General features: G+C 33.7%; 1 protein-coding gene across 1 annotated transcript in view; it reads left to right on the top strand.

Moving 5' to 3' along the window:
• The window catches only part of LOC125035413, a 22,862-nt gene that overhangs the window by 2,382 nt on the left and 2,980 nt on the right, over window positions 1-17,500 (top strand). Inside the window, exons 2-13 of the mRNA XM_047627791.1 lie at window positions 1-59; window positions 917-1,021; window positions 3,529-3,609; window positions 3,972-4,041; window positions 5,958-6,185; window positions 6,379-6,491; window positions 7,740-7,850; window positions 8,600-8,664; window positions 8,889-9,079; window positions 10,229-10,422; window positions 13,491-13,670; window positions 17,132-17,500. The exon at window positions 1-59 is cut by the window's left edge and continues 103 nt beyond it; the exon at window positions 17,132-17,500 is cut by the window's right edge and continues 210 nt beyond it. Coding sequence (XP_047483747.1) covers window positions 1-59; window positions 917-1,021; window positions 3,529-3,609; window positions 3,972-4,041; window positions 5,958-6,185; window positions 6,379-6,491; window positions 7,740-7,850; window positions 8,600-8,664; window positions 8,889-9,079; window positions 10,229-10,422; window positions 13,491-13,670; window positions 17,132-17,500 — 1,766 coding nt within the window. The remainder of the gene's footprint in view (window positions 60-916; window positions 1,022-3,528; window positions 3,610-3,971; window positions 4,042-5,957; window positions 6,186-6,378; window positions 6,492-7,739; window positions 7,851-8,599; window positions 8,665-8,888; window positions 9,080-10,228; window positions 10,423-13,490; window positions 13,671-17,131) is intronic.

Genomic DNA, 17,500 nt, shown 5'->3' with positions numbered 1-17,500 from the left:
GACCCCGTAGCATCAAAGCTCATCGGATAATATTAGCTTTTTTTAGTCCATTTTTCAAAGTAGGTGTTTAATCTTTTCTTTATTACCTATTCTCATATTATGTGTACACAGTGTCTATAATGACGGTAGTAATTTTAATTACATAAACATCTTGCTGACAAATGGCATGTGCATAGATGCCACAGTTTGACTGGATGCCTTGCCATTACTATAGTGATTGAAGAGCTACAGCCCCTCAAAAGTAGGGTTTACTGGACAATCATTTACACTGCAGCCAAAATCATAGAAAGTGGGGAAATTATTTGTCTCCCATGCTTCTAATTTTTTTCTTGAGCACATGGCACATGGTCCAGTATAGTGCACAAAATATCCATTAGTAATGGGTTAAGTGTATGTAAAGTTTACCCTAATTGTTTACAAATCCTGAGATTGTAAAAGTTGAATATATCAATGAATATGCTACACAAGTTTGCTTAGGGACTGTAAGTCATTACAATAATTTTTAATAATACTTTGCAAAAATAATTGTTTTTGTTCAGTGTACATTTGCATTGGATATATTATTCAGCATTTCTAAGGTCCTAACCTCAAAAAAAAAATTATCTTTATGTGCTTTACATGTATGCAGTAGTACCAGTTTATGTATTTATTAATGGTCCATAGTAAACATGTTTTTCAGCTTTATCAAAATCATGTAGTTTATCCAACTAAAGGATATAATGATCCAGTTTTATGTCACAAACAGAGGCCGAGGACATGATATTAAATTATTATTCATAATATTGTATGCCAGACAATTTTATATATATATATTTTTAAGTAATGTTGAAAAAAATCTAAACATTATATATTCTTAGTATAAATATTCTATAGTATGTACTTTTCTTTACTACATTTGCTTTGTATTTCAATGTAGAAAATGTTGGAAGAAGTCAGCGAAGAGCGGCCTATGGTGGTTGTGTTTCCTGGAGTCAACTTTGATGCTTTGCAGGTCATTGTTGCTTACATGTACCGTGGCCAGGTGAGACTTGCTTCTTGTTTTGATACTCAATTTTTTTATTAGTAAGAGTTGTAATATTCTGCTTGCTGTGATTGATGTTAACCACATGCCACTGAGGAAAATGTTATGCTCATTTTTAATTTTTTTATGAAATGTCTCTGCACATAGATGGCTCTGCTAGTGCATAGCCACAAAAGAGTCAATTAGTAGCAGGAAAAATGTATTTTTTACTAATACTATAGACATTATAATTACTTTAATGGTATAAACATTAGTAACAGCAAAATACAATAATGTAAAATATTTTGTAAATCAAAGAAAAGGGTAAACGGGTGAGACAGGCAGTATTCATAATTGGCTCTTTGATGACTTAGTACAAGTGTAGCCATCTATGTGTAATAACAATTAATAAAGTAAACTCACAGTGGGTATGGCATGTCCGTCGGTTAATAATAGACATTTACATATGGTAATAGTAGAAGTATGAAGAAGAATACCAGTAGTAGTAGGTGTATGAATGCAAATAGTAGAAATATGAATGTTATTATTATTGTTGTTAGTATTATTATTGCCATTATTATTGTTATTGTTATTATTTTTTATTTACTTGCTATTTTTGTTATCATTAGCTATCATTGTTATTATTACTATTATCATCATTATTATTATTGTTATTGTTATTGTTATTGTTATTGTTATTATTATTAGCAATGGGATGTGTGTGTGTGTGTGTGTATATATATATATATATATATATATATATATATATTAACTCTAATAGCATGATATAGGATTGAGCCTGATAATAACCATTGTCCATTCAGTACCACAGAAGTGCCTGTCATCAGTGTCCCAGTGGACTGTCATCCTTACTTAGTTTGTAAACTGTTTCATTCTTAGGATTTCTGATCAACATGTCATTAGTTTTACATATATTTTGTGATGTGCAATGCCCTTTTGGTAATATATGGAATTTGCAATGTAGCTGTTCTCCTTGAAGTAAACATGATCCAGGAGATCAGGAAATGGGTCTACCTCCTGTAATTCAGTAAAGATAAAAATAATTATATTTCTCCAAAACAACAATGTCAGTTTCCTTCAGATGACAAAACAGACAAAACATTGTTTCATATTCCCATACAGCAGAGGTATTGGATTTACCATTCTGACTCATCATTTATGTAATGCCCGTATAGGTTCTTGTCAAGTAGGCAGAATGGGTGTACATGATTTTATTTCGGTTATTGTTATTATTATGATGATGATAATGATGATAATCATTTTTGTTGTTGTTGTCATTATTGTTTTTATAATGTTGATTACCATCAGGTTATCATTACTGAAAGTAACATTTGACAATTTTTTTTCTCAATCATTTTTCTGATAAATGAAGATGCAGAATAGGAGGCATTTGTTGAATCCTTTTTTCCATTGTGATTAATCTATTAATTTCCCTATTTTTATTCATTCTAGTTATATATTTATTCAAAACCATGATTTATATGATTTTAATTCCTTTTTAGCTATCTTTCAAGTTATATAGTCATCAAGTATTATAGTCATCAGTAACTCTCATCAGTCTTCAAAGGACATATATACAAACAATAATAATAGGATAGGTTGTTAGTTTTATAATTTATTGTTACTAAAAATGGACAGTCCATAAACTTTTGCATGATTTTTTTACAAGACAGAAAGATACACAGTCCACTATATTCAGTTTATGATAATCAAGTATTTTCTTTCAACTATATTGAGGGTATACATATGTTTGTCAAATATTTCCCTGTTTGTTGTTAGAAGTATCTTATCATAGTAATAGTTTTCAAGTATATATATTTAGAAGAAAGAATGAGAGTGAGCATTTACAAGAAAGAATGAGAGTGAGCATGAGTGTGAGGGAGAAGCACTGACAGTCTTGCAATAGGGAACTAGGGGAACATTAATGTGTGTCTTCAGATTTGTCATTTTGTACTCTGTTTTAGTTTGTTTATTTTATTATTTGGATTTGATTTTTTTTTTTTTTTTTTTAACCAGTATCACAATCTCTGTCAGTCTTTGATTTATTTTTTATTTATGTGTTCTCTCTCTGTATTTTCCTTTTTCAAGTTTGGGTAATTTTTTTTTTTATTTTGTTAGTATGTGCATATGCAATTGCAATCTTTTATTTCTCTTTTCGTACAATTTGAGGTATGATAAAGTTAAAACCATGGACAATTACATCCACATCTGTTAACAGCAGATTGTAACTAGTTATGGAGATTGAATTTCACCTTTTGTTCGTATTGATAGTAAGGAAAGCACTGAAACTGCCATATATATATATATATATATATATATATATATATATATATATATATATATATATATATATATATATATATATCACCTCATGATATATGGCTCATTCATTGCATAATGACTGTATAACATCAACATGTTTTTTGTGTAGGAAACTTATCTGTTGTGGTTTTGTATCATATCCCTATTTTGCAATATTACTATCAATGATTAAATATTTCTTCCAGGTTAATGTTCCAGCAGAGCTTCTACCCCATGTTATTGAGCTTGCTAAGATGCTGAAGGTGAAAGGTCTTATTGAATTACCTGTGAGTATTCTGCTTTGGTTCATTCTGGAATTGCCAATGAGTGTCATCCATTTTTCATATTTATGTTATGTATAAGTTTTCTACAGTCAGTTCTATATATTTGTCTGCAGTATGTCAGAAATGGTGATTATGATAGCTCTCATACAAAGCCTCAGTAGAATAAATATATAATACATAAAAAGCATAATTATTGTAATTGTGACACTTCTTATTTCTTTACACATATATATTTAGTGTTTTCTAAGTGCAGATGTATTTCATTTTTGTTTTAATTTTTGATAACATATTTAAGGATATTTTAGCAGCACTTTTAATGTGTTGTAATCCACTGCATCTTAAAGTAATAAGTGTTTCATTTACAGGCTCAGCTGGACACTGTCATTGCGGGCTCTGGAGGAAAAGTTGCAGCTGCACATGAAGCTGTGAATCAAGGTAAGATTTTCAGATTAATTTATTGTATGGGATCATTGGCAGCAGAAGTAATTTTTATTGATGTAAATGTACCACTCTTATGACGTTTCATTACGGTGACTCTTTTTTTCTTCTGGTTCTTTTCTCTTCTTTTCTTTTCTTAGCTTCTTTTGCATTCTTTTTTTTAAACTTCACTTTCTTCCTCTTTTATTCTTGCCTTATATAACTTGCATTGATGTTTTTTTTTATATAGTCCCATACTAAAACTTTCAGAACTATGGACAAAATTGTTTTTTGAAAATGTTTGAAAATAGTCCTTTTCCTGACCTTCTACTGGCAATGATTTTCCATCTGTTGAGATCAGACAGAACTCTTTTTTCAGAAAATTAATATCTAGAACTTGCCACTTCTATTTTTGTCATTTTAAACATCTTTTGACATTTAATGACATTTGACATTTAATGACATTTTCTTTAAATACTGACTATTTTCTGACCATTGGTACTTCTGTAAAGAAATTGCAACCATTTGATTTTTTCTGAGAGAAACTATATTAGTCATTGACTAGAATGTTAACACTTTTATGAAATTATCTTTTATTTTTAGCGTGAAAAGAATCTGAATATTGTATGTGTTGTGTGCTGTGTATTAGCATCTAAGGGCACATAGTGATATTCCCCAGCATGGGGATACAATCAAGGTATACATTCCATGGTTCCTTGTTGTTGTAATTTTCAGATATTGCAATTTGACCTTGCATATTAGGGCCATTTTTAGGAATACCACAGCTTCTAATAGCAAAAAAAAAAAATTATTTTCACTCAGCTAGATTGTCAAATGCACCATAAAAACAGAACCCTTATCATATGATACCCAATACAAGCTGAGAAGAAGCTTTGCACGGTTCTTTCCAAATTGTTTCCTAGTTGTTTCAGTACAGGAGAAGAGCTAATCACATGGAGTCACATCTGCAATCATGTAACTTTTTAATTGATGCATATTTATGGCACATACAACATTATTAGGGAGGCTGTTCCTTGCTTCAATAGTTCTGTTTGAGAGACTAAACTTTTTGACAACCTCATTGCCTCTTTTTACTTTTAACTCTTTGCTGTGTCCTCTCATTTTTCTTTTGTTCAAAATTATCGTCATCTTTTTCTAGTCTTTTTCTAGTTTTACAACATGATGATGTCTTCCCTTTTCGTTCTTTCATCCGAAGTAGTAGATCATAATTCTCTCTGTCTGTTTTCAATGTTCATATTTGTTAGAGTTGGTGCCCATTTCATGGCTACACTTTGAACTCTTTTCAGTTGTCAATATCCTGTTTTAAATGTAGGCTGCATGCCACTGCAGTGTAATCTAGTTTAGGCCTTTTGATGGTTGTAATGTTATTCTTTATCATATCCTCATCCTCATATAAATGCCCACTTCATGTTTGCAAACAATCCTAGTAATTCATGGACCTCTTGATTTATGTGATAATTATTATTATTATTATTATTATTATTATTATTATTATAATGGTTATTATATATATGTGTGTGTGTGTGTGTGTGTGTGTGTGTGTGTGTGTCTATATATATATATATATATATATATATATATATATATATATATATATATATATATATGTGTGTGTGTGTGTGTGTGTGTGTGTGCATGCGTGCGTGCGTGCGTGCGTGCGTGCGTGCGTGCGTGTGTGTGTGTGTGTGTGTGTGTGTGTGTGTGTGTGTGTGTGTGTGTGTGTGTGTGTGTGTGTGTGTGTGTGTGTGTGTGTGTGTGTGTGTGTGTGTGTGTGTGTATGTGTGTGTCTGGATGCGTGCTGCATGCAATGCATTGTGTATGCATTTAAGCATATTCACTGCAGTATCAATATTTTTGCATTGCAAAACAAAATCCATTTGGTAACTAAACCTGGATAACTGTATATCCTGCAGAGCACCTGGACATGCACCATGAAGATGAAGGGTTAGTTGAGTTTGAAGTAACTGCTGCAGAACATGAGCCAACAGTCACTAGTAATACACAGCAGCAGTCAGTCAACACCCACAACCCCATCACAGTGATGACCCAGAATTCAGCCGACGTTCAGCCTGTATCCACCATTCAGATTCAGCACTCAGAACACACGGAATCAGAAAAGATGGAGGCTGCAGTTGCTAGGAGTATGTTGTTGTTTTTTATGCATTTATGTTCTTGATTAATACTTGAAGTTCAGTTTGTTTTAGAAATGTATTACTTGATCCATATACATTAACCATATATTTAGTAATTATTTTATCATCTGTCTTTCATATGATTATTTGGGAATATTTTGGATAAATATTGGTAATTTTTTATTTTTTTTTATCCATATAGGAGTGGAAATTGCAAAGGGTGAGGTTGAAGATGAAGATGAACATGTGCTCATTCAGCCAGAAGACATTCAGTTGTCTACAGTTGATGATCTGACTCACACACAAATAGTTAAGGTGAGAGTTTTCATGCTTTTGTTTATTCATTAATCTATTTTTTTTTTTTTTTCTTCTTCTGCATGAAATCCTGTTTTATGAAATCTATATACATTAAAGACAAGAAATAGAAATTTTAAATATCTGAAAGCAAACCCTATAGTTCAAACAGATTGAGAATTTGGAAGAGCTGATACAGTGATGTAGTGGTATTGTTTAAGTGATCTAATAAATCTTGAATGATTTCAAACTTCTCATAAGAAGGGGAAATTGGTTGTAGGTTTGATACATTTTAAGAGTAAATGAGCATGGAAAATAGACTTTTTAATTTTTTGAGCCACCATTTAACCCATTGGGTCCAGTTGTGTCACAGCAATCAAATCACCAAAAATTCCAGGCCTACAGTTCTGCTGGCTGGTGCCTTGTAGGCTGGGCGCATAGACACTTGTGCGCAGTGACAAGACTGTGCTTCCTATTTGCAAAGTTATTTACTCCTTTTATACATAAGCATTTTTAGTTTTCTGGTCATTTTCCAATGTCCATATTTGCCATTTGATTTTTATTATCCAAATGGATTTTTTTTCTTCTTCTTCTTCTTTTCCATAATAATATTATTATTATTATTATTATTATTATTATTATTCTATTTTCTGTAATACAACCTGTGTTGCCACTCACGGCACCAGGAAAACGATGCTGAGAATGGAACTTTTGTCATCCATGGAGCAGGCATTCTTCCAAATTACCAAATGAGTCTAATAAACCACCCAGTAGGTTTGTGCACTCACAACAAGTCTTTTCCATCACCCCAGCCTTTAGCTGAAATGCTCATGACGTCAGGTTCGCATCACCTGACCTACTGCCAGATTTTTCCGTGATGGTATGTTCACGTCATCTGCCCCTTATTTTTTCTTGATGTGATGGTCATGTCACCTGAATCCAAGGGGTCAACAGATGGTGGCTCAGTTTCTGTATCAATATTCAATCAGAATATCACATATTTACTCATCAAGCAGGATAGCATTTACATTTATTTTGTAAACCAGATTAGTGTAATTGTTAATTGTTTCCCATAAGTAGGTTCACTGTTAAATTCTTGTTAAACCCGATTATTGGAGAAGGAGAAAGATTTTAAGTTTATCAGAAAATTAATTTGTATTGTATACTGTATGATTTTTTCTTTTCTTTTCTTTACTTTTCTTTTCTTTTCTTTTCTTTTCTTTTCTTTTCTTTATCACATGTGAAATGCTCTAACTTGCTTTTCTTTAGCTGAGTGAGAATGGAACTGTTGGTGAGGTGCTGTTTAGTGGTGACTACATCCATAGTGAGAGAGCTGGAGATGACCACCATCCTTCTGCAGATGATTCAATGTGTTTACAGGTTTGTAGACAATAGTCATCACCTTTAACCTGTTGTATGTGATTGCCTCACTCATGCATGTGGCTCAAAGTTCGGGTATGAGGCTTGCTCAAGTGGATTGTGGCACACAAGCACTTAAGTTGCCTCCCCTTTTCAATGTTATTTATTTTACTTCATAACTTGTTTTGCTTTTTTACTTTTTTCCAAGGTCTATATTATTCATTGGATATGCATGTTTCAAGATAATAATACTGTGTTTTCTCCTTGCAAAGACTCTATATCAATTCTGTAGTTAGTCTTCAATTCTGTGTAATAACAATAACAATAAGTAACAATTTGTTATTTGTATCATATTTTAATGTTTACAGGTATTATTCAGTTTTATGTAACATTACGCCACTAGTCATGGCTTGCAGGAATAGGATCTTGAGTATGGATATATTGTCCTCCCTGGGGCATTCTTTCAGGACTGGTACATTCCTAAATGCCCACTGAGTCAAATTTTCCTCTAAGAACTGTGTGCACTAATGGTATAGCATTCTTTTCACTCTTGCATTCAGACGAATTTTTCATGATAGTATATTCCTGTCACCTCAATCCTCAGATATATTTTTCCATGAAGGCATATTCCTGTCACTGTGCCCTCATTTTTTGTTCCACTTACATTTTTATGATGAAGAAATTACACTATTGTGTGATACAATTTTATGAAATTCTAAAAACAACTAAACTCTCTGATTGATTCCACATAATCATTAATTCTTCAATAGGAAGGGCAAGATTATTCTGCATCGAAAAAGAGGCGGAAAGTGATATACAAGTTAGCAAGATATGGGTGAGTATCATTCTTCAAAAGAAAATGAGTAATCCTGTATGATTTATTTCCTGATGCTAGAGGTATTATAGATTTACAAAACAAGTTACTTTGTTGATGTGATAATGGAAAAACATCTCTCCATATTTCATTCAAATTCTTTCATCATGTATAATGGATTTTCTGACAAATTATTTAATGTGTATGTGAATTAGCATTAATGAGGATTAATCAACCATCAACAGGCCAGAAGATCTTCAAAGAGCAATAGAAGATGTGCGGTCAGGCATGGGAACACTGCGTGAGATTGCTGAGAGATATGGTGTTCCACATTCCACTCTCTCTGTAAATGCACGGATGGCCGGAATTTCAGTCCAGCAACGAAACCTGGATTATGATAATGAGACGCTAGAAGCAGCCAAGCAGGCAGTAAAAGGTAATATTCACTTTAATTTGTTTGTTCATAGGGAAAAATTATAGTAAATTCTGTGATGTGCACCTCGTTGTTTTTTTCTTTCTTTCGTACTTTCTTTCTTTCCATGTTTTTCATATTTTCCTATCACAATATAAGTAGCTCAGAGATTGTAATTATAAGTACTGTATGCTTCACTTTTGTTTCATCATAACAGATGCTATATTTATATCATTTAATGCAAAAAAAATTATAAATTCTTAACCTCTTACTGCCGGGCCACGCCTATAACCGTCTTAATAAACCGACTCATCATAATGGATGTGGCTATAGGCATCATGACACGCTAGAGTGAGTCAAGCAGGATGTAGCCAGAAGTTACCAGATTCAGTTGACACCCAGAGATTTCTGATACTGTCATTTAGGGGTTAATTTATGAGAATTTAATTGAAGAACCTAAACACTTTATATTAATCTTTGCAGTATTGAAAGTCATAGAATAAATTCTTTTATTACACTCAGGATCAATGGATTAATCTTATTTTCTCCCTCTCCTTCCTTTCCTCTTATTTTCTCTTTTTATAGTATATTTATTTATTTTATAGTAAATTTATTTATTAACCCATTGCCGCCAGGGAAAAGGAATAGAAAATGGGGAAAATGCTGTGCTCATTTTTTTATATTTTTGTGAAATGTCTCTGTACATAGATAGCTCTGCTAGTGCTTCGCCACAAAGGAGTCAATTAGTAGATCTTGAGACCTTACCTGATTTCAGGTTTCCTTGAACTGGCGGGAAAAAACGTATTTTTTACTAGTGCTATAAAGATGGATGGTGTTATTTTTATTATAAACCTCATAATTACTATAATGTTATAAAAATATAAACATTTATAACAGCAAAATAAGATAACGTTAAATATTTTCGTAAATCAATGAAAAGGGTGAACAGGCAAGACAGGCAGTACTCATAACTGGCTCACTGGTGACTCAGTACAAGTGTAGCCTTCTATGTGTTAAAACAATTAAACAAGTAAACTCACAGTTGGCATGGCATGTACGTACATGCCATGCCTGTTGGCAATGGGTTAAAATACATGCATTAAATCTAGAATAGTGAATATTATTTCTGCATTGTAAATAGAAGGTATATCACATTCTTGCAATATCCCACAGGAGGGTCAAGCTACATGAAAGTTGCTCGGGAGTACAACATCCCTAAATCAGTGCTTTGGAGACGATGTCAGAGAGAGGGTGTGCTGCGAGGAGAAGCCCGTCGTTGCTACAACTATTCCCCAGATGACATAGACCAAGCAAGGCAAATGCTGCTTGGTGGACGGCCACTCTCCACCATTGTCAAAGATACAAAGGTACTTTTCTGGGGTACTGAATGTATTAGAATAAGGATTATGAACCTCTTTTGTAACATGTCATAACACAAATTGTAGTTATCATTTATCTGTTGTTGTGTAATACAGTGGTATGCAGTCAGTGGGCCATGGCAAAATTCATGGTTGGCTTGGCTACATCAGCTCCAACATTTTTAGCTTTTGTTTATTAATGAATTTCATACAGATAAAAGGGTTATATTGACAAAAGATTAGAGAGAAGGACAGTGCACCTAAGTGTTTGGAAATGCTAGCAGTAGTCCATGATCTCAAAAGTGTCAAAAATTGCCCTGCATAGTCTCTTATGATTATGATTCTTGATAACAGAGAGTTTATAACACTAACGTGCTGTACTAGTTATAAAAAGTTCATTTCTTGGCACATCAGTAATATAGCTCCAACTTGAAATAAATAATGTCTAGTATTATATATTTGTATAAAAAAGTTCTCTATTATTTTAAAAACAGTAATGATTGCACATGCTGAGATTGTGCTAATAGATCTTTTAATATAGAATTTAGGAGACAGTACACAGAACAACAGGTTATTATTGTGTCTTATTGCAATTGATATATTGGTTAATAATTGACTATAATTGATCCATAATTGAGTGTTTGGGAGTCTTTAAAAACAGATATGCCATTTCAGTCCTTTCAGAGTATCCAAAATTGGAAATTGAGTTAAAAGTTTCAGGAAGACAAGTATTGGCCATTGATATTTCAAGGGCTTAATTTGATATCCCAGATAATTTATATTTCAGATATATACAGCACAGTAAAGCATCCAATAGTGTATTTGCTGGCATAAATGAGGCAACTGCCTATAAGAAATGATATTGTTTTGGAAGACTATTTTTAGTACATTGCATCATAAATATATTGATATGATAATTTCAGTGAATCTTTGAACAAGGCAAGAGGCAGAAAAGAAGCCTGTAAATTTGAGGGAAATTCTAGTAGCTTGCTCTTACATGAGTAAAAGCAAATTTCAGTATTTCGTTAGTGATTACGGTTCAAAGAACAGGAAACAAAAAGCTGTGAATATAAATAGATTATACACTGACTATCATTATGAAAATTTTAGCCCTCATGGCACAGGCAGAAGAGGGGATCCAAGAGGAAAGGCCAAGAGAATTGGATGATTGGTGTGGCTGGAGTAGATGTACTAAATAGTGCCAGATTTACCATTTTGCACTTATGGCATCTCACTCACAAGTGAAAAAATTAGCTTTAACCCCTTCACGACGGGTCACGTCTCTAGATGTCATGACAGACCGCTCGAAATGTGGCATACGGCTGCACGCCGTGGCCGCGCGCCAAAGCGCTATGAGGCGGCGATTCGGCTTGATGTACCTAACTCCCACGTTCAAAGTCGGTGTGTTGCCATTGATCGCCAGAGCGTAGATTTTTTTTTTTTTTTTTTTTTAGTTTTCTTCACCCGTCACCAAGGGGTTAAATCTCTGGAGCCATAAGTAGGAAGGGTAGTGGGGACTGGAGGATAGGCATGGTCGGACAAAGCATGCTAGATATTACCAGATTTATTAGTAAAACCCTTTATCACACTTGCACTTTCTGCCACAGTTTTTGCATTTCAGTATGAACTTTCCATGTGCAAATGGTGCTGTTCTATCAGGAGTAACACAACTGTCCTTATCCTGTTAAATCAGTATTGTTATGTAAAGATGACTGTATTGTAATAAGAAGTATTCTGAGATGACAGTTATAGTATAGATCCTCTGTAGTACGAGATCAAGACAAGGATTATTAAATAAGGTATAAACACTACTGATTTCATCTGAGAAGCATACCCAGGCATGCAGTCTATGCAGTATGCATGTTGAAACAAAAATTGACAGCAAAAATGCCAGTGTGATATGGCCATTACATATGTTGCATCCTCTTCACATCAAAAGAAAATAAAAACTCTTAAAATCATCAGGTACTTGTAAATTAAATATATGATTAGTTATTAGCTCCAGAACATCAGGAATGAAATAACTACCTTACAGGTGATTTGAAATTTGTATGTCCACCGCTGTGAATAAAAAATGGAGGCCAGATTATTGTCTACAGATTGTAGAATTTATAGTTTAGCATGTATCTTATAAATATTGTAAATTTACCTTGGCTATAGAGAGCATTCCCTGACAATCACTAACATTATTTTTAGTAAATGTACTATGAAATGTACTATAATTCTGTTTCCAAAAACTATTCCTGCACATCTTACAGGCAGCTTATAAGCTGGTTACTACATAATGTAGTATAACTTGAAGTTTGTTTTCTTTCAGTGAAATAGTATTTTATGAAGAAATAGTTTCTTTTACCTATTTTAGTGATATAGTCTTAACAATGTAATCTGTATTATTTATTGGTTCTGGCTACATCTGGTGTCCACTGTAGTTTTGTTTTGTTAGTTTTGCTTATACATAGGTGGCTCCACAGATGCTTCGTCACCAAGGACTCTAGAGCCCCTTGACTTGAATTGTTTATCCTATTCCTTTGTTTTTCTTTCTTTCTTTCTTTCTTTCTTTAATTGTTATAACCCAATGACAGCAGGTTTTCTCTATACCAAAATGACATCTATGCAGTCAGCTGCTTGAGTGAACATTAGATGCATAGGCACATTAATGTACCCCACATTTACCTTAACGATACTTTAAATTAGATTATACTATAGTTTATACTTCCAAGGGTATGTCTTTATGAAGAGCTATCCACAATTTGGTCTAACAAAACAATGGCATGATGTGATGCTATCCACATTAATTATGGGTTAATGTTACTATCAGTTTTGTTAACATTTTTATTATAACATTATTAACAATGCTGATATAATTTTTTTTTTAAATCAAGGAATTGGGGAAATATGTGAGTTCCAGTAGGCTTAATCACTGACACTTTGGTGACTAAACACATGTGGAGTCATCTAGGTGGAAACAAATTTCACAGTGGACAGGGCATTGATGGCTTAATGACTAGATCTCATGTCATGGAATTTTTAAAATCACTCTTTCATTACAAAATTTCTAATTCAATATTTCCTTCTAGATTCCAAAGACAACTTTGTTTCGCATCAAAGAACAACTAGTAAGAGAGGGAAAGATGCCAGCTTCATGTATCAACCGTTCCATCCGTCCTCGAAGACCCTCAGAAAATTCCCTGCAACAAGCCATCACAGCATGCAAGGAAGAAGGCATGTCTCAGGGCAGAGCATCTGAAAAATATCAGGTAAGTAACATGCTATTGATTTGGCAAAAACTGAAACTAAAAATCAAGTATCATATGAAAGCTCTAAGCAGAAAAAAAGGAAGATAAGAGTAAGAAGTGGCACATGCCACACCACCTTCCTCTACACCCATCTCAGCAATGCAGAAGAAATTTTATATGAGTGATAAGAAAAATAAATTCTTTGGATCTGGGTTCCTCGTGGCTCACACATGACCCAAAACCCAGGCATTAATCTTAATGTGAGTGGCAATTCTTCAGGTTGTGTGGCTTGTTAGCCCACTTTTATGCAGTAAAGTAGATTCCTTGCCTCCCTCCTTGCCTCCTCTTTGCAGTGCTATTAGCTCTTATTATGTATACATATTTTCAGCTGTTTAGCACCACCACCCCTTTTTATTATTATTATTATTATTGTTATTATTATTATTATTATTATTATTATTATTATTATTATTATTATTATTACCATTACCAGACTCTATATTGTCTCCCCAAGTAATGTAAACATTAAATAACAAAGTGAAATTTATGTTATTTCTTGAATTTTTCATAATATTAAAGTTTCCATTACACACCTTGTACTGCAGGTCAAAACAGGATTAGGATATTGCATAAGGAAACAATTTCCTCCCTAAAGCTACTGCTCTTGCAGGCATGGCTCATTGAAGGTACATTTCATCTTCACTTACTGGTGGAAATAATGCAAGAGCCCCTTCCAAAAGGCCCACTTTGTCTAATCTTCCTCTAGGAACTTTGTGGACTCTCAGTGAGATGTCCCCATCTCCTGTCAATCAGCAACAATATCTTGTGATGAGACATTCTCATCACCCTGGCCCTCAGCCAAATGTTTCCCTGTCACTTGTTACTCAGCAACAGTAATTTCCAATATTGATACATTCCTGTCACTTGCCCTTCCTTGTCACCCAGATCTAGTCAGTTGAAATGAGTTTTCAATTAGTTATTTATTATCAGGTGGAGCAGTTTGTGCCACTGTTGTGTTGAAATATTGTTTTAATTATTTCTCTACTTTATTTATGTGTTCATTAGTAAGCTATTACAAACCATTTAAATCAGTAAAGAAATAAGATTATACAAATATGTCAGATTTTTTAAAGGCCCTACCTCCTTCAATAAATTTTACAAAAGAATATTCACAGAAAATAAAAAAATCAAGTCAGTTGAAAAGTAATATAAACTGCAATCATACTTTACCTTAGGTATATCCCGATCTAATGACATAATAACATTGCATAACAGAAAGGAATTCTTACAAAACACTTCATGGCTCGTGCTACAGATGTTTATTAACACAATGTTCTATTACTCACACTGGCAAATTCATTCATGGCGAGCTTCTTTAATTATCAATTACTCACTAGATGCAAGGCTTTACTGCATGTTGCTTTACAACAGTAGTGAGTAGCAAAAGCTTTGAACACAAAAATCAGAATTAAATACAATATCTTAGTCATGTCTGGGAAGCTTTATATGAACTTATTTGGTGGCTGAAGTGAAAGCAGCCTTATTTCAAGAATTAGGCAGTGGGAAAGATAAATTGTAAACCTCTTTTTAAGATTTTGTTATTTGACTTTTTTTTTTTTTTTTTTTTTTTTGGTGGTAGTGTTGATGATAATGATGTTGACCATATAAATTTAAGATGGGAAAAATCATCATTCACAATTTAAAAACATCCATACTTTCAAGAATTGTGCAGTGGAAAAAGTTCTATTGTGAACCTGTTATCTGAGAAATTATTATTTTATTTGTTTTTGTTAGTGGTGGTGTTGATGATAATGATATCCATAAGACTTAAAAATGGGAGAAATGAAATTATACTGTTTAGGATATGTTGCCACATTATCAAGCACACTTCTCAAAGAGAATCACAAAAGTAGAAAGTAAAACTCAGTAAATATTCTACCCCATTGTGAATGGTCCTTGAAAAAAATTACAATTTAACCCATCGGATCTAGGTGCCTAGGTGCCTAAAATCTGGGCATTATTTGAAAGGTCACTCTCCCAGGTGAGTTGTTTGTAGGCACACTACACACAAACACGTGTGTAGTGTCAAGACTCCTTGCCATCCTTTTGCAATGTATCTTTTTTTTTTTTTCTGCATAAGCATTTTTTGCTTTTTTGCCACTTTTTAAGGTCAATATTTGTTATTTAATATGCCATATTAAGATGGTAATAGACTGTTTACCTTACACAGACTGTATCATATGTACAAGAACAATAAGTAACATTTTCTTATTTGTTTAACTTTTAAATATTTATGCAATAGAATCCTGTGCATGGAAATAGTGTCCTCCCTGGGGTTGACCAGATGGTACATTCCACACTCGTTTAAAAACGAAAATAATGCAAGATCCCCTTCCGAAATGTCAACAGAGTCTAATCACCTCCAAGAGCTTTGTGCACTTGTTGTGAGTCATTTCCATCACTCCAGCCTTCAGTCCAAATTCTTAAGATGGCATATTCCCATCACCTGGCCCTCAGCCAAATTTTTTTCATGACAGCATATTCACGTCAGCTGGCGCTCATCCATTTTTTTGCATATTGGTTACTTCACCTGGATGCAAAAAGTTAAACAGCATACAAATTTTAATGCTTGTACAAAACTGGAATACAATATTGGCATGTTTGATCTTGCCCAATTTCAGATGTCTCTTTAATATTACTGCATTTTATGATTGCAAAGTATCTTAGGGAAGGAAAGAGAATATTTTCCTGATGAAATTTTCATAATTACTAGAATACTTCATTGGATCTGGATACTTCACTGCCATCGATAGCCCAAGGCATTAGGCTAACTTTATCGGCCACTCTAATGAGTGCACTGCTTGTAGGCTGGGTGCACACAGACACTCGTGTTCAGTGACAATACTCTATGCCTCTTCCTTGCAAATTTATGTTTATATTTGTCATTTAATTTGCTTTGTCTAGATGTTGATTGACTGTTTTCCTTGCACAGACTATATCATCTCTCTAGGTAGTCCATAAGTCAGCGCAAATTTGTTATTTGTGTAAATTTAAACATTTTTTCGTAATATTCAATTTTCCGTAATACAACCTGTGCTGTAGGTCACTACAGCCAGGAATAGATTTATGAGCATGGAAAGGGTGTTCTCCCTAGAGAGAGCACTCTTCTAGTCATGGCTCACAGACACTACATTCTTCAGTCATTTATCAATGGAAATAATGGAAAAGCCCCTTCCTAAATGCCAGATGAATCTAATCACCCTCTAAGAGGTTTGTGCATTCATGGCGAGTTTCCCATCACCCCTGACCACTGCCAGATTTTTCCATGGCAGCAAGTTCATGTCACCCACGTATCAAGCCAGATTTTTTTGTGATGTGATCTTCATGTCAACCAGATCTTGCACAAATCCTTTTTTCTTTATTTTTTAACCATAATTACCATTTTGTTTTTTTAATTAATGGTGTGTCTTTTTATTTTTCAGGTCTCAAAAACAACAGTGTGGCGCCGTTTGAAGAGAATGAAGCAGCTAGACCCAGACCAAAGAAATAATGAGAATGAGATAGACAGACAGAATGTAAAGATTGAGGTTGTTGATAATATCACAGGAGATCATCTTCCCGATACTTATGATGAAGGAATCACAATGAGATATACTGAAGATGGAGACTTACGTTATGTTGACACCATAGACGGGCAGAACTCTGAGGAAAGAACACTTGATTGTGCGACTGTGAGTGCTAAATATGGAAACTTGAGTGGTACTGAAAAATTGCTTCAAAATAAAGACGCTGGTCAGTCAAAGATGGGGACAGAAAAGCATGTTTCTTATGAAGTCGTACCTGAATCTTCT

The sequence above is a fragment of the Penaeus chinensis genome, chromosome 19 (genome assembly GCF_019202785.1).
Source record: "Penaeus chinensis breed Huanghai No. 1 chromosome 19, ASM1920278v2, whole genome shotgun sequence".
NCBI classification, from domain to species: domain Eukaryota; kingdom Metazoa; phylum Arthropoda; class Malacostraca; order Decapoda; family Penaeidae; genus Penaeus; species Penaeus chinensis.
The sequence above is the reverse complement of the archived record's forward strand: the minus strand, read 5'-3'. Positions and strand labels throughout refer to the sequence as shown.